Source organism: Neophocaena asiaeorientalis, unplaced genomic scaffold (genome assembly GCF_003031525.2).
Source record: "Neophocaena asiaeorientalis asiaeorientalis breed wild unplaced genomic scaffold, Neophocaena_asiaeorientalis_V1.1 scaffold429, whole genome shotgun sequence".
Classification (NCBI taxonomy): Eukaryota; Metazoa; Chordata; class Mammalia; order Artiodactyla; family Phocoenidae; genus Neophocaena; species Neophocaena asiaeorientalis.
Window position 1 is genome coordinate 5,301,799 of NW_020173550.1, and position 21,738 is coordinate 5,323,536.

At 43.8% G+C, this 21,738-nt stretch overlaps 1 protein-coding gene across 6 annotated transcripts in view; it reads left to right on the forward strand.

Moving 5' to 3' along the window:
- Nucleotides 1–21,738, forward strand: part of DOCK5 (dedicator of cytokinesis 5) — a 161,922-nt gene that overhangs the window by 78,629 nt on the left and 61,555 nt on the right. For all 6 annotated transcript variants that reach the window (XR_003003579.1, XM_024747671.1, XM_024747672.1 and 3 more), the window contains 9 exons: nt 6,208–6,305; nt 6,527–6,616; nt 8,074–8,174; nt 9,956–10,090; nt 14,395–14,506; nt 16,711–16,781; nt 17,382–17,488; nt 19,513–19,649; nt 21,592–21,687. Coding sequence is in view for 5 of the 6 variants with exons in the window: in XM_024747671.1 (XP_024603439.1) it covers nt 6,208–6,305; nt 6,527–6,616; nt 8,074–8,174; nt 9,956–10,090; nt 14,395–14,506; nt 16,711–16,781; nt 17,382–17,488; nt 19,513–19,649; nt 21,592–21,687 (947 nt within the window). In the remaining variant the exon portion in view is untranslated. The remainder of the gene's footprint in view (nt 1–6,207; nt 6,306–6,526; nt 6,617–8,073; nt 8,175–9,955; nt 10,091–14,394; nt 14,507–16,710; nt 16,782–17,381; nt 17,489–19,512; nt 19,650–21,591; nt 21,688–21,738) is intronic.

The window sequence follows — 21,738 nt, forward strand, 5'->3', positions numbered from 1 at the left end:
GATCTTTAGAACGGGTCAGTATTGTTTATTTTGATGAATCTTGGTTGCGTAGAGAATGTGGATAGTATTTCAACTCGGACAACTGGTTAGACTCAACAGAGCGAGGTTCAGAGCTGTTACACATGGGAAAGTAAAAGCAGGCACCAAAAATTAAGCCAGAGAAAAGACAAAACTATGGAGACATGAAAAGATCCGTGGTTACAAAGGGCTCGGGGAGAGAGGGAGGGGTGAATAGGCAGAGCACGGGGGATTTTTAGGGCAGTAAAACTGTTTACTAAATGATACCCTGATGGGTGCATGGATGCACGTCATTATACATTTGTCAAAAGCCACAGCATACTGCACAGGGCGGACCCTAACTTAAATGATGGACTTCAGTTAATAATCTTTATCAGGGTTGATTCATCATTTGTAACAAAGGTACCACAGTAATGCAGGATGTTAATAATAGGGGAAACCCTGGAGCCTTGAAGGGGTATATGGTAACTCTCTGTACTTTGGGCTTAATTTTTCTGTGAACCTAAAACTGCTCAAAAAAGTAATAAAGTCTATAAATTAGTAAACAAAACAAACAAACAAAACACAAAGTTAAGCCAGAAGGCATTCTGAGCTTTATGGAAGCCACGAGAAAACTGTATCAATGATATAACCCTTGTTAGGGAGAAAGTAAACATAAATAAACTGCTGATACGGGGTTAAGTAGTATAATGTTTATGGGAGATGAATTACAAGGTGTATCAAAGATCTTTTTTTTTTTTTTTTTTTTTTTTTTTTTTTGCGGTACGCGGGCCTCTCACTGTTGTGGCCTCTCCCGTTGCAGAGCACAGGCTCCGGCTGGGCAGGCTCAGCGGCCATGGCCCAAGGGCCCAGCCGCTCTGCGGCATGTGGGATCTTCCCGGACCGGGGCACGAACTCGTGTCCCCTGCATCGGTAGGCGGACTCTCAACCACTGCGCCACCAGGGAAGCCCCAAAGATCTTAAATGTATTCAGACCCTTTGACCCAGTACTGTGACCCCTAGAAATTGAACCTAACTAGACAATGGGAGATGTGCACAAAGATTTATATATGAGGATGTTTCCCTATGATTCATAATAGGGGAACAGTGCAAAGAGTCCAAATGTCCAATAGTTGGGGTCAGGTTAAAGTATATAATGTTATTAAATGATAAAATATATGCAGCTGTGAAATGTATTTCAAAGCAGTCAAAGACATGGGAAAATGTTAACACTATGTAGAGTATAATTCCGGTTTTGTTTAAATATATGAGGATAATTTGGAGCTTATTGCCTGGGGTCAGATCCCAGCTCTGCCACTTACTAGCTGGTTCATCTTGGGCAAGTCACTTGATCTCTCTGTGACTTGGTTTCCTCAGTTTTAAAATGGGAGTAATGATAGTATTTATTTTGAAGAACGAAGTAAATTAAAATAAGGAGAAGCAAAGCAGCAATGTGTAGCACATTGTAAACACTACATGAGTATTAACTTGTCATCATCATCATTATTATATGTACACAGAAAAAGGCTAAAAAGAATTAAAAGTTTGGATGATAGTTCTTATTTCCTTTATTCTTTCTGGTATTTTCCAAATTTTTAACTAGGAAATGTCAAAGTGTTTTGTTTTTTTTTTTTAGCTCTGATGGTAGATGAGAGAAAGCATTGATGTACTTTTGGGGCTCTAAAGGGATATTCGAAAGAGATAGTGTTTACCAAACATCTAGTAGTTTATCCTTCCTAGAGACTAGGTTTGAAGAAAACAAGTAATAAAAGTTTGTAAAATTAACTTATTAGAGATAATGGTTAGAGATAACCATATTGTTACATTGTTTATTATCTCCCAGGCAAAACTTTAGGAAGCTTATTGACAGGTAGCAGTACTCAACCTGATGCGCTGATACCAACATCACACATCTTCTAAATGTTCCAAACCTGTGCTGTCCCGCACCTTATGTAGCTTGCGAAATTTAAATTAAAGTCAAGTGAAGGTATGACTGCAGTTCCTTGGTTGCATCCGCCCCATTTCGAGTGCTCAGTGGTTTTCTGTGTCTGGTGACTTTCCTACTGGACAGCACAGGTTGCAGCGTTCCCATCATCACAGAAACTTCCATCGGGTAGAACTGTCCTCTTCCATTTGTTGTCATCCCGTTCCTAGTGTTTAGATCTCAAAAACACTCAACATACTTTTTAAAAAAAGTCTCCAAGAATATCCTGTCCCAAAGAAGACTTAAAGAAGCAAACTCATCTAAACCAGAGCGGGGTGACCTACCGTCAACCTGGATGGGGGTAAGAGGAGGGGACAGATTTGGGGAAGATGAGGTGACATCGTGGGCATCAGAGAAAATGGGGCATTCCCAGTGACAGATAATAAGTGTGTTTGCTTTCTTCTAATTTGATGGGAGTGATAAAGAACCAATTCAATTTCTTCTGAGAAAGAAGAAGCTGAGGAACATGAATAAATCATCAACTCTATGAGGGCATTTGTTGATCAGGAGGAGGGTAGCTGTTCTCCTTTCACTCAGAGACCATGACCAAAGGCGTTTCTCCTTAGCCTTTGGAGGGCTATTCAGACTCCAAAGTTAAAAGCCACTGGACTTTGTTACAAACAGAGCCTGTAGGCACCTTCATTATTTTATGAATTATTTCAAAACTAGAACAGACTGATGTATATGGGATCATTTTGTTGCTGGGCCCATATGGAAGGTGAGGATAGAGGAGAGGGAGAGAGGAGTCGAGTCTCTGCAGGTGTGGACCTGTGCCAGGCCATTCACAGACATCTCATTTTACCCACCGACACCCTAGCACGGGAAGACACCAATATTGTCGTTATTAACCTCAGTTTACTGATCAGAGCGCCGAGCTGAGGTGGTGAAATATTTTGCCGAAACTCATAAGTGGTGGACTTGGGTCCGAAAACAGATATTTGTAAACTCCAAAACTTAGGGTTTTTCTTTGTCATTCTTTTCGTTTTTAAACGTTATGGTCCCTAACCCTTTCTGACAGGTAATCACTACCCTAAATTGGGGGATTATCATTCAGAGTAGTGTGAATTCTTATATACTTTTTTGTTTTGGCCTCGAGGCATGTGGGATCTTAGTTCCCCAACCAAGGATCAAACCCGTGCCCCCTGCAGTGGAAGCACAGAGTCCTAACCACTGGACCGCCAGGGAAGTCCCAATTCTTACATACTTCTGACAGTGATGTAAATTGGGACAACTTTGGATAACATTTAGATAGTATCTAATATGGTTAGAGGTGGTTATTCTTGATAATCCAGAAATGTAGTCTAGTTTTTTTTTTACTCCACTTTTTGTGTGTGTGTGTGTGTGTGTGTGTGTGGTACGTGGGCCTCTCACTGTTGTGGCCTCTCCCGTTGCGGAGCACAGGCTCCGGACGCGCAGGCTCAGCGGCCATGGCTCATGGGCCCAGCCGCTCCGCGGCATGTGGGATCCTCCCGGACCGGGGCATGAACCCGTGTCCCCTGCATCGGCAGGCGGACTCTGGACCACTGCGCCACCAGGGAAGCCCTGTAGTCTAGTTTTATACCTCAGAAAATGCTGCTTATACCAGATAGGCATATGAGAATGTTTGCAGCAGAATTGTTTGTGACGGCTCAAAACCACAGCCCAACTGGTTGTTTAGTGACAGTAGAATGCATAAATTCTGGTACATCCATAAGATGGGATAGATACTCTACAGCAATCAAATGAAATTAACCAGAAACACGGTGAGTCTAGGGCTGTTTCTGTAACACCGTGTCACTACTTTTCCTGCCCTAAGACCTTATGACTCACCAGATGCCAAATCTATTCCTAATATTAGCAGTGATGGGGCATGCAAATATCTCTAGGGAGTAAACCTCTAGACTGATTAGTGGGTTCCTTGCAGGGTCTTAAAGCTGCTGCGTGACTCTTCAGCATGATGAAGTATCCAAATCCTTTTCCTTAGGCAGCCACGCATGAAGTGAGGTAACAGATGGAACGGTCCGGTTGACTAGCACCGTGGCAAAAATAGGAGATGGGAAGATGGCAGTGGACAGTGCCTAGTGGATAGGCCTAGCACAGTGCCTATTATGAAGTACGTACTTAAGGAATGAAGAAAGTGAAGAATTGTCTTGAGTACACTACCAGCTTCCTTGGGACTCCTGGTTCTGTTTCCATCCATCTATTCAATCTTTGATCCAGCACGTATTGAATACCTACTAGGTGGCTAGTGCTATGATGCGGTATAAGAAGGAATGCAATAAGGTTCCTTCCCTGAACTGTCTCAATGTATGGGCAGAGCCAAAGAGATACCAAGTGTGTTGTTAATTGTTTGCCCTAATGTATATGTATGCGGACAAGGAGTGCAGATAGCAGAGAACGATTGGGTGTGTCTTCCCAGAGGGAATAATGTTTGAGATGGCTCTTGAAGTAGAAGTCGCAGCTGACTGAATACATAGTATTGGAAGTATTTCTGGGCATTTCCGACAAAGGGAAGACATATGCAAAGACAGGGAGCGCTTTCAGAGCATGCCATAGCTTGGGGAGTATTGAGTTGATCTGTCTGACTGCGATGGGCTGGCAGGAGGGTCATAGGAGGGGCCTTACTGCCTTCTGTGACTGGTACTGGGACTGTATTCAGTTGACAGTGGGAACTCTCTAGGCTTCGGAGGCTTCCCAGGGACTAAACAGTTTGCAAGCCAGTAAAACAAACACAGTGAAGCAAATTGACTGTTCTAATGAACAGAATACATTTTCAGCTGCTTGTAAATGTATACTTCTACAAATCCATTCATTAAAAAGTACATACTGCTACTTCTACTCGCTAATGCTCTGTAAATAGTAAAACGATGCGCTGAACAAAATGATAAAGTAGCAACAGTCCAGCTGCCTGCTTTGTTTCCCTGTTATTTCACTTTTAGCGTCTAGACATTCATTAAAGCTGAAAGGGACTTAAGGATCCCAAATTCTGCATTTTTAGATCCCAAAACACCTCAAGACTTTTGTCCCAGACTTACCCTAAGGACCATTCATCTGTTCTGCCTTCTTTTCAAGATAGGAAACCATCTGATCTGCTCGTCTGTTTATTTCTTTGAAGAACTCTGGGGAGGCAGTATGACAGAGTAGCAAGGACATGGTTTTTGGGAATCAGATAAATCTCATTAAATTCCATTCATACCACTCCCTGGCCGTTGTGTGACCTAAGACAAAGAATTTAATTTCACAAAACCTCAGTTTCCTCATCTCAAAAGTGGAACAAATAAAATCTTCTCTATGGTTACCAAAGGGGGATGGTCAGGGGGAGAGATAAATTAGGAGGTTGGGATTAACATATACACACTACTATATATAAAACAGATAACCAACAAAGACCTACTGTATAGCACAGGGAACTCTACTCAATACTCTGTAATAATCTATATGGGAAATAGAGTCTGAAAAAGAATACATATTTATATATGTATAACTAAGTCACTTGGCTGTACACCTGAAACTAATACAACATTGTAGATCAACTATACACCAATATAAAAAAAAATCTTTTAAGGTAAAAAATAAAATCTGCTCTACAGCGTGGGTATGATATTTAAATGAATCAATGCACATATATGAGTTTTTATTTTCCCCTCTGCATCCACTGAGACACACATAGTGACAAGGGACAAATTAAGCAATGCAGCAAATTAAAGGTAGGAAGGTTATTTAAATGTTTCATCAGTAAGGCTGTGATGTCTTATATGAGAGACGTGAGTTCTATTTGGGCATCATTTTATGTTCTTGTACATTTGTGGTTGGTGTTTTTTTTTGTTTGTTTGTTTTTTTGCGGTACGCGGGCTTCTCACTGTTGTGGCCTCTCCCGTTGCGGAGCACAGGCTCCGGACGTGCAGGCTCAGCAGCTATGGCTCACAAGCCCAGCCGCTCCACGGCATGTGGGATCTTCCTGGACTGAGACACGAACCCGTGTCCCCTGCATCGGCAGGCGGACTCCCAACCACTGCACCACCAGGGAAGCCCTTGTGGTTGGTTTTTTTCCTCTGAAGAAGGAAAGAAGACCCCAGGGTTTTCTCTGATTTAGGTAGGAGGCAGTAAATTAAAAGACTGCATAAGGTATTAGCCACCGTTAGGAGCAATGATCTTTTCTAGAGAGCTCTGTCACTGTGTCCTGAAATGGTGTGCGTTGCTCTGCTAATCCGTGTCTAACGTTTATGGTTTGTGGTTATTCTTCCTAGTTGACCTGTTAGGCTTGTTAAATTGGCGTTCGAACCCTCAGAACATTAAACACAACTTAAAGAAGTTAATGGAGGTGGATGGAGGAGAAATTGTTAAGGTATGTTTATATATTCACAGTTAGGACTACAGCCACTGCATCCTTAGTTCAATATTTTAAATTAAACCGATGAGTGTAATCATAAAACTTGTCTAAATTGGGAAGCAAGTGTGCCAGTTTTTAGGAAAATGCTATTTTTAAACCTATTCTGTTGAAACCTAATTAGCCCCGAATTTCTTCAGTCTGGAGCCAAATAACCTCTCTCTTTTTCTTATCTTCAGTTTTTGCAAGATACGCTAGACGCACTTTTTAACATTATGATGGAAATGTCAGACGATGAAACATATGACTTCCTTGTGTTTGATGCACTGGTAAGCAGTTACGCATATTATCTAGTGTTTGTTCTCACAACTGTGTGGTTTTTGATAGTTCAGTATTATAAGTAATGGTGATGCATAGGCTCCTGCATATGTATTTGTATACATTTCTCTGATGATTTCTCGAGGCTACATTCCCACAAGTAACATTAGATACAATTGACTTACAGTCAAGACATTTATGGCTTTGTTTCCTGTTAGATCTTCCCTTTTGATAAGCTTTCTCTTTCTCATTAGGGAAAACAAGCTGTTTTATTACCTTTGAAATCAGGAATCCCTTTAACTCGCTTTAAAATTGTCTGGTCCTAAACCAGGAGATACCGTTAACAAAGACGACTGTGGTTTGTTGTGTATGCGCGTCCTTGTGCGTTCTTGCAAGGGAGACTGAATTTGCAAGTCAGCGATGAGTCTTGGTCTCATTTTGTACCATACGCAACCCAGCAGACAATTCAAATTGTCACACAAAATACTAAAACGTGCAACCCATGCCCAGACCGGAAATCCAAAGAAGGAGAGGGGATACCGGCCTCTGGGAAGGTCAGAGATGGCAGTGGAGTGGCGGAAGCTGACACATCCAAACTGAGCACCGTTTTCTGATTGTTGGGGTTCAAGTTCAGGGCAGAGTTTTCCCTGAATGTTGCAGCAAAGAAGGAGGAAGGTAAATTGTAGCTTCAGCTCATTCATCAGCTTGGAGAGACTGGTAGATTCAAGAAGAGTTTAGGATGTTGACACTTACGGATGTCAGACAAAGAGAAAAATGCCCCCAGCTGCCATCACACCTGGCCAGGTTTATGGGCAAGAGAGTCTATGGTAATGACTCCATGGGAGAAGGTCTGGAGATAGATTCCTGTGGACACAGCAGCTGGCAACGGGCATGTGTGGAAGGTGCCCCTTCTTTTGTTCTATCGCAAGTAGGTGCAAAGCGGTTATTCGTATCAGTAGATTCTGTGTCCGGTAGTGGTAAGAGTTAACATGAGCAGAAAATTGAGACTCGAAGGTCTGGTGACTTCAGTTATTAGGGGCACCCACACTGCGCTGAGGAGACAGATGTCCTGCAGTATTTCATTAGCTGCACCCTTGGCTTAGTGTTTACTATTCCCGTGGGAAACCCTCCCCCACACCCTTCCCCCTCTCATCCCATTTTCTTCCCTGACTTGGTTACCTGGGCGCTGCCCTCTCTCTGAGGCAGTCAGCTCTCCGAGGCTAGGGGTGCTGGCTTACACTGGTTTCCTCACAGCATTTAGCACAGTGCCTGACACTTAATGGTCTCTCTCTGTTTGTGCCAAATAAAAAGAAACCCCAAGACTTGACCTCAGCTCTGGAATAGTCACATGGGAATGCTACCGTAATGATCAAGAAGGAAAAGCAAGTCCCAGACGTTCAGCTCCAGCTTGTTGACGGAATGCCGGGGCTTGTGCTATGCTACTATTTATGTTTTCCACCTTTGGCAGGTGTTTATTATTTCACTGATAGGCGACATCAAGTTCCAGCATTTCAATCCCGTCCTGGAGACCTACATTTACAAGCACTTCAGTGCCACTCTGGCCTATGTGTAAGTACCAGGCCCGGGCAGGGCTTGTGGCTGGATTGTCGGGTTTGTGCTCTTGGGACCGGGTTGTTGAGAAACCAGAGGGACGTGAGCTGAGTACCCCTGCCTCGAAGCGCAGAACCTTGTTCTAAGCTTCCCTGGGGAAAGTGGGAACCATCTAACTGTTCTAACCATGGCAAAGGGATTACATTCAAGGCCCTGCTTTCTGGGAAGTTACGGAAGAGATAAGGCTGTACTTCTTTAAGAAACCAGAGCATGTATAGGTGAGGCGTTGAAGCTGTTAGGAGCACAGTCCAGGACAGAGGACCCCATCCAGGATCTTCGGAGGCGGGTGTCAGTGGGATCGGCATGAGCCCCGCTGGGATCAAACAGAGGATGAAGCAGGACGACATGTGATAGAACTGAGGGTCGTTCCCTCAGCTGTACACCGCAAGTGCTTTGTAGAATTTATTACTTAGAGGTTATGAGAAGATTTAATTTTTTTTCTTTTACGTAAGAGGGAGTGGTCTCCAGCTTTCCCAAAGTGCAGCCTTCTTTCTGTCTTTGGTTTATGAGCCCCTGACTAATGTTCACTCTGAGCTCTGCCCTGCAGTGCTCAGCTCATCTCGCCGTTGGATGTGGCCTGTCACCCCGCGCCTTGCATCCCGGTTATTGTGCAGGGCAGCGTGACAGTGACTGGAGCAGAGTTGAGATGGCAAAGATCTTTCTGACGGTGGCTTATGCCAGGTCGTGCCAAGTGCTGCTGACCTGCTCTGTCATTCAGATCATTGATCCCTCATGGCTTTTTCTGAACTAGACAAGAAAGTTCTCAGTTTTATTTGCATAAAGGTCCAGAAATGTAATAAAACATAAGTGACCTAGAAGAGGTGTCATGTAGCGTAATCCCCAAGTAACACAGTGGATGTAATGCCCGCTGGATTGGGGGAAGCAGCAGATACACCAGTGATAGGGCTCTTTCCACCCTATAGCCTCACTTTCTAAGTAGGCAGCAGCTACAAGAGATGAAATCCTATCATTGGGTCTTTATTACACAGAGCCAAATGCAACACTCCAGGTGGTGTGTTTCTGGTAATCTGGGTTTATTTGCAAGAATGGATCAATTCCACACGATTCCTGTGAATTTTTCTTAATATTAGGAAAACTCAGAGATTCCCAGAAGGAAAGTTCAAAATATCAGTGCCTTCAAAAATGTGAGATAGCCCAAGATTACGACAACGCCTAGTCCAAAGACTCTGGAATGACACAAAGAGCAACGTAAAAATCCCAGAGCAGTTTCATGGGATCAGATGCTCAGAACCATGGGTTGCTCTTCTTTCCACACTCGGTAGAGTTTCCATCTGGCTTCAGTTTATGGATCCCAAACAGCTGGGGCAGACTGGAGGGAATTAGACTGCTTTTAAGGTGACTGACTACCTTTGGCAGACAGTCCCTCCCTTACAGAAACACCTGAACATGTCTGTATAGCATGCCAGAGATTAAAATATACTCACGATTCGAGTCCCTTCAAGTCTTTGATTTCTTGATCATTTTTTAAAATCCTGCAAAGGGAAAGAAATCATCCCTTATTTCTAAGCAGAAGGGAAGCTGCAAGCCTAGACCGCAATGAGAAAACTAAACTACGAAGGACTTAACTTCCCTGTTCAGGGCATATTCTAGAAGAAATAATTACTATAGTTGTGATTTCTACTTCCCCAGGAGGCCAAGTTCCCTTCTGTATAGCATACCCCAAACCCCAGAGTACCACTGTGCCCCATTGACATTTTTCTCCTTCTTGTCCTTTTCAGGAAACTCTCCAAGGTACTGAACTTTTACGTGGCGAACGCAGATGACTCCAGCAAGACGGAATTGCGTTTCGCTGCTTTGAAAGCCTTAAAGTACTTGTTTAGGTTCATCATCCAATCTAGAGTGCTCTACTTGAGGTAATGGTGACTGTGATACAGTGTTGACGCTCTCCATCCTCTCTTCCCATATTTTTCCTTAGTCCTTATGCTCATGTTCAGCTCTGTGAGCAGCTGGGTCATGGAACGAACAAATTGCAGAACTTCAGGGTGAAGATGAGGGTGCATACAATGTGCAACTTTCTGAAAGTCTTTGTTGGTGACAATAACTAGGAAGTCAGGTTCCTGTGATGAGATTGTATTTAATACAGCAACGGGCTTCATGATGATGTTGGGTGTATAAATCTAGGATCATGAGCTGTTGTTGGGAGTAGATGGACAGTAGTGACAATTGATTGGAGGAGTTGTTTCCTGAGGTGTGTGTTTCTTTGCTGACACCAGGCTTTAGGTACCTGGGAAAACTAAGCCCCAGAGATACGACAATGACCAGTTTGGATTTCTAGAATAATCGTTCCATCAAAAACAATAGAAGTCAAGAATGAGGAAATAACTCTTCTGGGAATGCCCACAACTCCAGTGCCATCTCTACCCTTCAGTAATAGCTGGATTTCCAAACTGTTAAAATATTTTCCTAAGGCAGGTTTGGAAACTAGATAGATAACGTGCTAATATGTTAATACGAGTAAAGCTGTAGGTAAGAGGATTTCAAGCCTGTGATTTGAGCATGTGTATTTTTTTAACTTTGTGTTTTTAAAAAAATCATAAAATTAAAGGCAAACAATTAACATGGAAAAAAGACTTGTAATTTATAGTACAGTTCAAATGTCAGTAGATTTATTAATTAAAGGCCCTTAAAAATCAACTAAAGAATGGTAAATATCCTCACTGCAAAATAAAAACATAATTTACAAAAGAAAACTTCAAATGGTCAGTTAAATTTAAAAAGAAATTTATACTCGTAAAATGTGATACACACACACCATCTTTACCTGCACATTTGATAATGATGAAAAATCTTTATCCTTTAGTGAGATTGGACAAAAATTGGCCCTGTGTTTTATTGCTGATAGGAAGATAAATTCTTAAGGACAGAAATTTGGTACTGTGAATAAAAATCAGACACACACAGAGCAAAGGAAGATATCACATTTGTCCAGTAATACCCCACCTAAAAATCTATCTAATGGAAAAAAAGTCCATCAGGTATAAACAAAAAGGAATGTTAAAGTATGTACATTCAGCCCTTTCAAATGTAGGGTATGTTAATGAGGTAGGATAACCCTGATAGGTTCTTAAATAATAAAACTAAGGTAGAAGACATAAGTGTAATATGATCTCATTTCAAAAATATTTCAGGATTGGACACTGGTTAGATATAAGTAAACTGTAGATAAGAGGGCTTTAAGTAGGTTTAGTTTTTATCCTTTCTGCATTTTTAAAGTTTCTACAATGAATGTGTACATTTTTATCGTTTTTAAACATGTTTAATGACTTAAAAGTTGAGTTGGACGAATGACAGCTCCTCCTTCCCTAGTAGAAGCAGGCAGTGTTTGCCCAACTCAGAGCATATGCACAACCTCTGTAGTTCCCGCTTTTCTCCAGGTGGTCTTTTATAGTTGGATCTTTGTGTTTTGTAATTATGTTGAATTTCCACATATTCAGTTAGGGTGTCCTACTGAGGGAACATTCCCTTACCTAAAAGTTTGTATAGCAAGCCCTGATGTCCAGCAATAAAGATCCTCATAAAAACATAAAAAGAGAGGCTTCCCTGGCAGTCCAGTGGTTAAGACTCTGCGCTTCCACTGCAGGGGGCATGGGTTCGATCCCTGGTTGGGGAACTAAGATCCCGCATGCCACAGGGCACGGCCAAAACAAACAAACAAAAAAACATAAAAAGAAAAAAACCTTAATTGAGGAAATTTTAAAAATATTTTCCACTTATGATCCACTAGCTCTTTTACCCTTCATAATGTTGCGTTGCATCTGGGCCATCATTTTCACCGTCAGGTTGCATGATAACGACGGAAGAGCCAAGTTAATTAACCCATGAGATGAACTAAGAGAGTGGCTGTGTTGAACTTAGTCCCTGATGGCCTGTTTACGGTTATTTTTGCCCCTGATGTTTTCTCATTCTAAAGAAGAGCTTGATCTGGGGTACAGAGTCTGGTAGTCTGCATTCTCTGATTGCTTGGATTTGATAGACACAATAGGACATTGAGAAGCTCAGTCGTATGAGTCCCTTTTTTAAAGTCACAGCGATAGGGTGCCAGGTGTTGCTCTAGGCCCTCCAGCAACATTGGCTTCTCTTGATTCTTTAGCTGTTCCTGCCCAGATGCCAGTTCCCAAGAGGCCTCTCCCACCAGCTCAGCTCAAACAGCCTTCCCTGGTCACTGTCATATCAACGCCTTCACTCCTAGCCCTAGATCTGGGGATCTGCTACTAGATCTTGGGATCTAGCAGCAGATGGGACAGGGTTCCTGCTCTGATGGTGCTTGTGGGTTACATCGAGGCCAGGGAGCCGTATAATAAAGAAAGAGACCCACAAGATCATCTCAGACGGATAAGAGCTAGGAGGGAAGATGTTGATGTGACAGTGACCAGGGAAGGCTCCCGGAGCTGAGCTGGTGGTAGAGGCCTCTCCAGGAGCTGGGGTTTGAGTTGAGACTGAAAGATGAGGGATGAGCCTCTGAAGATCTCAGGGGAGAGAAGTGCAGTGGGCATGAACAGCTAAAGAATCAAGAGAAGCCAATGTTGCTGGACCGTGGAGACTGGGAATGGGAGGATGGAGCCTGGCAGGCGGGTACGCAATGGGGGCCTTCTAGGTCACAGCAAGGAGTTCGGATTTCATTCCAGGGGTCTCGGGCAGCCACTGAAGGGTTTCAGTTAGAGAAGTAGTGGAATCTGGCTTACATTTTACATAATCATCTCATCTCTTGGGTGGAAAGTGGATTATCAAGGGTGAAGAGTGAAACCTGGGTGACCACTTAATAGGCGGTTTTAGTTCAAATGTGAGATACGGTGGCTCTGTCTCTGAGGAGATGCAGAGAGTGGACTGATTTAGCGGGAAGAGAGAATAGGACTTGCTGTTAGATTTGGTGGGAGAATGGGAGAAGGGGAAGAACGATAAATAACTTCTAGGTTTGGGGTGCTGTTTGCCAAGACGTGGGCTATTTAAAGGTGAACAGGAAAATCAAGTGAGTTCTGTTCCGGGTATGTTAATTTTGATATACTTTGTGGACTCAATTGCAAATAAAGTTCTTTTCTAAAATTCTGCAAAATGGATGAATTGAGGATTAGCAGAAGCCCTCTGATTGAATAATTTTCTGAGAAGTTCATATTCCATGAGTACCATATAAGATATAGGTGAACAGAGGAGACTAATGTAAATATGTATATGCGTGTACGTATGTATTTGAGCGTGTGTATGAAATTCTAAGTTCAAACCATCCCTACTCTTGACAGTTGGTGGTAAGATTGCCACCCAGTGTAAATGCACTTGGACTACAATTTGGGGACTTTTGTGTTTCTGAGAAATGGGCCAAAGACCTTCTGATTTCTACTTATGAGAAAGAACCAACTTTTCAGTTGATAGCGTACTTTAATCAAACAAGCACGAATAAGCAAAGACCAAGGCAGCCCGTGTCGTGGGAGGACGCTGTCCTAGAGGCAGGTCGGCACCAGTGTGGCCAGTTCAGTGGATAGGAGGATGCTAACTGGACTTGCAGACTGGGTTGGGCTCAGAACGTTTCTAGGTTGAGCAGCTTCTCTACCCCTTGTCTGGAACTTGAACGCAAATGATCAGGGCTTGTTGCGGTGAGACAGAATGATTCAAATGGCAGAGTGATTAGACACAAAGATCAGAAGAGGAGAGAGAGGCAGGAGGGGAGGTGTGGAGGCAAGACTGGGCTGTCAGGGAAGGTAGCTGGGCGGGGAGGCCCCTGCTTGCTGGACATTGTGCTAATGAGCTGAGGATGGTAGGTTTGCATGCAGGGCTTATCTGCTACTTGAGGCAAAGCTGCTTCCAGCCATTCCCCGCTCTGTGCCGGAAATGCCCGCACGCCACTAGGCTGGAGGACATCACCAAGACTGGCCTTCGGACAGCTTCAGGGGGACAGTGGGAGAGCTCTGTTGTAGGACTTTACGTACAAATCACTACCTTCCTTTTGTCCAGGTGGGGATAACTTCCCAGCTACTGGGCCCCTTCCTGAACCACCTAAGAGCACGTGTGACTCCTCTGTGCACGGTGTAAAGAGGTGACCAGTGAGGCATGGGCTTCCAGCATTGTGTAGGCAACAGATCTGTTGGAAAACTTCTTTTAAAGATGGAGAATCTGACCTCCTTCTCTCTTTTTTTTTCTTTTCCCGCCTTCTCTTTTTTCTCTGAAGATTTTATGGCCAAAGTGAAGATGGAGATGAATTCAGTAATTCAATCCGCCAGTTATTTCTCGCTTTCAATATGCTGATGGACAGGCCTCTGGAGGAAGCTGTCAAGATCAAGGTCAGCTTGAGTAACTTTTTTTTTTTTTTTTTGCGGTACACGGGCCTCTCACTGTTGTGGCCTCTTCCGTTGCGGAGCACAGGCTCCGGACGCGCAGGCTCAGCAGCCACGGCTCACGGGCCCAGCCGCTCCGCGGCATGTGGGATCTTCCCGGACCGGGGCACGAACCCGTGTCCCCTGCATCGGCAGGCGGACTCTCAACCACTGCGCCACCAGGGAAGCCCCATTGAGTAACTCTTAATGCTGTCGGTGAGGATGTTCTGGGGCAACATAGAACTGGCCATGGTGGGAGATAAAAGAAAATTAATCCTAGTTAGTTCGTGGAAAACTTGTTAATTTTAGAATGACTTATAGAAAGTAAAGGGAAATCCCTTTATTTTAACTTTTATGTACATTTGTATTTTCAAATGTTGGTTTGCCAAAGACAAGCTAGCTATTTATTTTTTTTATTTTTATTGAAGTAGATTTGATTTACAATACTGTGTTAGTTTCTGGTGTACAGCACAGTGATTCAAATATATATATATGTGTGTGTATATATATAGATTAAATTCTTTTCATTATAAGTTATTACAAGATGTCGAATATAGTTCCCTGTGCTATACAGTAAATCCTTGTTGTTTATCTATTTTATATACCGTGGCGTATATCTGTTAATCTCATACTCCTCTAATTTATCCCTTCCTTCTCTTCCCCTTTGGTAACCGTTGTTTTCTATGTCTGTGAGTCTGTTTCTGTTTTATAAATAAATTTATTTGTATTATTTTTTAGATTCCACATATAAGTGATATCATATGATATTTGTCTTTCTCTTCCTGACTTTGCTTAGTATGATAATCTCTAGGTCTATCCACATTGCTGCAAATGGCATTATCTCATTCTTTTTTACTGCTCTGGAGTGTTCTATTGCATATATGTACCACATCTTCTCTATCCATTCACCTGTCAATGGACATTTAGGTCGCTTCCATGTCCTGGCTATTGTAAATAGTGCTGCAGTGAACATTGGGGTGTCTGTATCTTTTAAATTAGAGTTTTCATCTTTTCTGGGTATATGCCCAGGATTAGGATTGCTGGATCATATGGTAACTCTATTTTTAGTTTTTTTAAGGGACCTTCATACTGTTTTCCATAAAAATTGGCTCTACCAATTTACATTCCCACCAACAGTGTAAGAGGGTTCGCTGTTCTCCACGTCCCCTCCAGCATTTATGGTTTGTAAACTCTTTGATCATGGCCATTCTGACCGGTGTGAGGTCATACCTCATTGTAGTTTGATTTGCTTTTCTCTAATAATTAGCGATGTTGAGCATCTTTTCATGTGCCTGTTTTAAAGACCTAACTATAATCTATGACACCGTAAAACTACTAGAAGAGAACATAGGCCAGACATTCTCTGACATAAATCGTAGCAATATTTTCGTAGATCAGTCTCCCAAGGCCAAAGAAATAAAAGCGAAAATAAACAAGTGGGACCTAATCAAACTTAAAAGCTTTTTCACAGCAAAGGAAACCATAAAGAAAACGAAAAGATAACCGACAGACTAGGAGAAAATATTTGCAAACAGTACGACCAACAAGGGGTTACTTTCCAAAATAGACAGCGCATACAACTCAATATCAGAAAAACAAACACCCCAATCAAAAAATGGGCAGGAGACCTAAATGGTCGTTTCACCAAAGATGACAAACTAGCCTTTTAGACGTCCCTTGAATGGCATTTCTGGACCCTGTGAATTCAGCCAGTTGATCCTGATGATGGTTCAAGCAACAGGCTTTATTCTTAGGCCTCCCCTTCTTCCCAGAAGCCCATCGTCCCCATCATCATCCTCATTATTAGTTTTTTGAGGTAAAATATGTAATCCCTAAAGACTCAAGTTCGAGCTTTATTTTTTGCTCTCTGTGGCAACTCTGTGAGGGAGATGTCCAGATTTTTAACTACTTCCTCGGGTAGAAAACTGAATTCTAAATGGACAGTGGCTCTTGGGTGGTGAGGGCAGAAAGGTGTGCCTCTGGACTTTTCAGGAAAAAGACCTTGGGAGATCATGTAGCGCAGCATCAGCTTTCTTCTTCATGGCGAGAGTGTCTGTGTCCGGTTCCCTGTTCAGGATCCCCGCATCAGTCGTTTCTTCCTGGGATCAAGCAGGAAATTCTGTGTTTGTCCTGCTTGGCCACTGAATATGCCTTCGGTGTTTTTCTTGCAGGGGGCAGCCTTGAAGTACCTTCCTAGCATCATTAATGACGTCAAACTTGTGTTCGATCCAGTTGAGCTCAGGTAAATGGCCAAAAACTTTTGTTTCTTAACAGAGAAGCAGCTCCCCTGCTGGCTCGAGCTTAGGCGGCTACACATGCTGTGATTCTTCTAACACGTATTGACCGAACACCTTTTTCTGCTCAGTTCTGCGGAAGCCATAAAAGAGGACACAAAGCCAGTCCCTCAGAGAGGTTTGCCCTTTCTCCAGGGAAACAAGACACACAGACACAAAATTAACTACAGAAAAAAGTACATAACAATACGCTTCCAGCCCTATACCAAAGTACCCCCGAAATGCCGAGTCAGATGGTGATGGGCACCGGGGTGGAGGCAGCCCGAAAAGACTTTTGCAGAAGTTGCGGGTGAAGGTAGGTCTGCAAAGCAGTGATGGACCTGACTAATTTGCCAGTTTAGGCTGACTTAGCTCCCAGGCTGAGCTCTGGAGTGAGCACGGAATCGAGCCTCTCCTTGGCTTCGTAGAGACAGACTCTCAGGTCATTGTGGAGAGAATTCCAGGTAGACCTGTCCACGCGTAAATAATTTCCCAGTAGAGGGGAAATGCGTAGTGCTCCCTTGAACTCGGCAGAATGGAAGCAGTGACTCCTGGGGTTTCTCTTGCAGCGTACTCTTCTGCAAGTTCGTTCAGAGCATCCCTGACAACCAGTTAGTTCGCCAGAAACTGAACTGCATGACCAAGATAGTAGAGAGCAATCTCTTCCGGCAGTCGGGTGAGTCTCCACCAAAAACTGCTGCTTGCAGAAATCCCGGTCTTGTGTCTTCTTCAGCCAACACTGCCTTTTTTTTTTTTTTTTTTTTTTTAATGTCAGTAATGTCCTTGCCAGTCGTTTGCTGGTACTTGAGGACCTCCTGGGAAACCAGTTTTAAGGAGAAGGTGAAGTCAGTTCAGCATTCCCATAGTTCCCGAAAGAGCAAAATCATGTGTTCTTTAATCTTTAATTTGAAGTCGCGTTTCATTAATTAGCAAACTTTGTCCTCAGAATAGGAACCCCCTAAAGTAACAGGCAAGCAGTAAAGACGGTCCTTTTAAACAAATGCATCTCCTTTGACTTAGAGTATAACGCCAGTAACCAGGGGCTGGGGCAGACAGTGATGCCATGGGGCAGTGATGTTATGGGGCAGTGATGCCATGATGCTGTAGGGTAGTGATGGACTGCATGCCACTTATACTGGCTCGGCGGAGCTGGTTATGCACATCTTTTCTCGACTCCATGCCCAGTCATGTCATCTTAGTGGCTGAAGAGTGACCATGGCAGAAGGACTTACACCATGGAAACTGGCAATCACTATAAATCAGAGAGGTTTTGGGGGGAGCTGTAGGCGAGCCAGACTACCGTCATACTGCTGGGAGCGGAGAGGAGAACACTCTTACACTGATAAAAAACTCTTCATTTTGTAACTAAAGTCAAGCACATAGCCACCAGGTGGAAATCACTGTGTTCCTGTCCCAAAGTTGCCATAGGAAAGAGGTCCAATACCTGGTTCTTTCCCAGTAAACCCAAGACTCGCTAGGGTGGGGCAGCCGTGGGAGCTTCGGGGGAGCCCCAGAGGGTGACTCGTGCAGTGTGTATCGGCTGGAGGGTCTGAGGATTGGCAGGACACCTCAGAAATAGGAAAAGTTGAGTGGGTTGTTGGTGGGAGAACCCTTCTAGCCTTGCCCCTGGCTAGTTATGTAACTTTGGACGAATGAGGGACCTTCTCTAAGTCTCAGCTTCTGTTTCTATGGAAGGATGGACTTGAACTAGATCATATCAGCACGTCTTTTGGCTCTGACCTTTTCTGAGCCTCAGAATTCGTGTTAGACGTTTCAGCTGTTCCAAGGACCCAGTCAGGGGGAGTGCAGAAAGCTAGTGAGTGCTCTCAAGTGGAAAACTTAATACTAGTCAACTTCTTACTATGCTGTGATTCCCTCTGCCTCTAAGGATGCATAAACCATAAATGAGACGATAAAGATGCATTGTTTGAGCAGAAGAGCAAGGATGCCCTGGAAGATTCCAACAGAGGAAGTATTATCATCACTCACAGTCGTTTCTGTTAGTGCCCAGAATGTCTGGACTCATCAGAATGATATTTTATCATTGTGAAAGATCTCAGAAGGAAGACATAGTAGGAAGATAATACCTTACTTTATGAAGTCCACGTGCCTGCGAAAGCATGAACAGAATGTCTGTGAAACACTGAGATGTGCTGGTGGAGCTCAGTATTCATAGGAATTTTCGAGTACATTTTCTCCATTAGGTGGAACGTTTCAAAAAAATTAAAAGCATATACCTTGCTTAGTTAGTTTCATATGACTTAGCTTGCAAGTATCAAGTTGGCCTTTTTTTTCTTGGCTGCGCTGTGCAGCTTGCAGGATCTTAGTTCCCTGACCAGGGATCAAACCCGTGACCCCTGCAGTGGAAGCGCGGAGTCCTGGACCGCCAGGGAATTCCCAAGTTGGCCTTTTTTTAGAAAAAAAAAAAAAGCTAAAGAAATTGTTAAATACTTTAAACATTTGGCTACATGGACCCACAATAAGTGGGATTTTCTTTGTTTTTAAGGTCAAGGTACTGGGCTAAAATTCCGTGCCTAAAACCACATCCTCCTCGGTGGCCTGGAGGAGCCCCTGCAGGGCTGAGTGCACAGTTGGGAGCTGGGGGAACAGGCAGAGAGGGCGTTGCAGGAAGGAGCCAGGCAGTTCTGGGGGTGGGGGGCGCTCCTACAGCTGGTGAGTGGTCTGCATTTTCCCCCTCAGAGTGCAGAGACGTGTTGTTGCCTCTGCTGATAGACCAGCTCAGCGGCCAATTAGACGACAACTCCAGCAAGCCTGACCATGAGGCCAGCTCGCAGCTTCTGAGCTACCTCCTGGAAGTTCTGGACAGGAAGGATGTGGTGAGTCAAAGAGTCACTGATGCAGAGCAGAGCGTACACTGGTCCCAAGGCCTGGGACAGGGACCACTGCCCGGCTCTCCTAGTCCCAGGCAGTTGAGAACCTGGGCGCTGGGGCAGGCTGCACCCATTTTAGAGGTGTTTAGAGAGGCTTCTCCCGGCTAGACTCTGTCGTGCAAATCTAGGTCCAGGGAGATCCACCTACTGCTGGGGCTGCTACTGGTTGATTTTCCTGATTGGCCCAGTTTGCCCATCACTGAGATCCGGCTGAGGACTTTTCAGATCCAGAGCCCTGTTTAGACTTGTTAGGTAGAAACCTCTACCCTGTTATACCTCCGATACCTGACAGCACTATTGTAGATCTACCAGAGCTTCTGAGAAGTTCTCATTTTATGTTCTCTCTGAAACTGATCCTTCCTTCTGGAGCCTAGTAGAAATGATGTGCGTTTTTTTTTTTTTTTTTTTTTTTAATCTCACCTCATCTCCTCCTCCTCAAAAAGCCCGGGGCCACACTGCCTGGATTTTCCATGTTCTAGAGATAGACCTGTCACAGCCTCCACTCAAGAGGCTGGAGAACTTTGCAGAATGTTTTCAGTCGAAGACAAACCATAGTCGCTACCCCCCATGATGGCTACATGGCACCCATGTTCCTACAGAGAGGCGGGTGTTATGAATCACTTTCATTTAAAGAAATAGGAAGCAAGCAGAGAAATAATAAAAAGCAAGGAAGGAAAGAAGCGAGGGTGGGAGAGAGGGGACGCTAACGATACTTGGTGTTTTAATAAAATTACATAAATAGCAGTGATCTAGTTGTTTGAAGCATTAAGCAGGAGATTTGAATATCTGTCAAGAAGCAATAATGGGTAAAGGCTTTGAAAAGGCAACTTGAATATTGATAAGTTGGAGCTGAAGGAGTATAGCATCAAACCACAAGAAAAGGAAGAAGGAGAAAGAAAGACAACATTCATGAGGCACTGTTGGGTGCATCAGCCCAGCTAATTCCTGTACGGGATCTTTTCTTTCTTTTCTCGCAGCTATGAAAATTGAAGCTCCACAAAGTTAAATAATTGCTCATGGTCACACATGACAGAGTCAGAATAGTAAATCCCCGTCTTAGTCTGCTCGAGCTGCCGAAACAAAATACTGCAGCCTGGGTGGATTAAACAACAGAAATTTATTTCTCATAGTTCTTGGGGCTTGGAAGTTCAAGGTCACGGTGCCTGCATGGTTGGGTCCTGGTGAGGCCCTCTTCCTGTCCTGCAGATGGCCACCTTCTCGTTGTGTCCTCACACGGCCTTTCCTTGGTAGGGCAAGCTCTCAGGTGTCTCTTCTTATAAGGATACTAACCTATTACTCCCAGGCCCTGTCTTCACGACCTGATTATCTATCTCCAAAAGCCCCATCTCCAAATACCATCACATTAGGGGTTAGAGCTTCAACACAGGAATTTTGAACGCGAATGATCAGTCCATAACAATCTCCTTGACTTGAATTTCTTGTTTTTTTACATCCTAGAGAGGAGGTAGCAAGAACTTCATGTTTTCGCCCTTTTCTTCCCACTTATGCACCAAATTGTCCGGGGTAACCTGATCTACTCAGCATCAGGACCGAGCACCTCGTGCTAGCAGGAGTCTCTATAAACTGTTGAGTTGCTGGCTACAGGGAGCTCTCAGCGAGCCCAGATGACCTGGGTCATTAGAGAAGCTTTCTTCCCCTGCATCTCCACGTTCATCTTTTAAATGTCAGAACCAATTATGTTCAGCAGATTCCTTAATAACATTATGTATCGTTCTGTGACAATGTTTCCCCCTTTTGGACAAGAGATTGCTTTGTACTGAAGAGCCAGAATGAGAGTTAAAGAGAACTCTCAGCAGTCCAGAGTTTCTTTAAGAAAAGTGAAGCTGAGTCAGAAGAAGTGGTGTCCATCCCTTTGTTTCCCCCTCAGGGTCCCACGGCGCTGCACGTACAGCTGATAATGGAACGGCTGCTGAGAAGGATCAACCGGACCGTGATTGGGATGAGCCGACAGTCTCCCCACATCGTGAGTGTCGCCCGGGGGACCACACAGCCACCGCAGCTTCTTTTTTTTTTT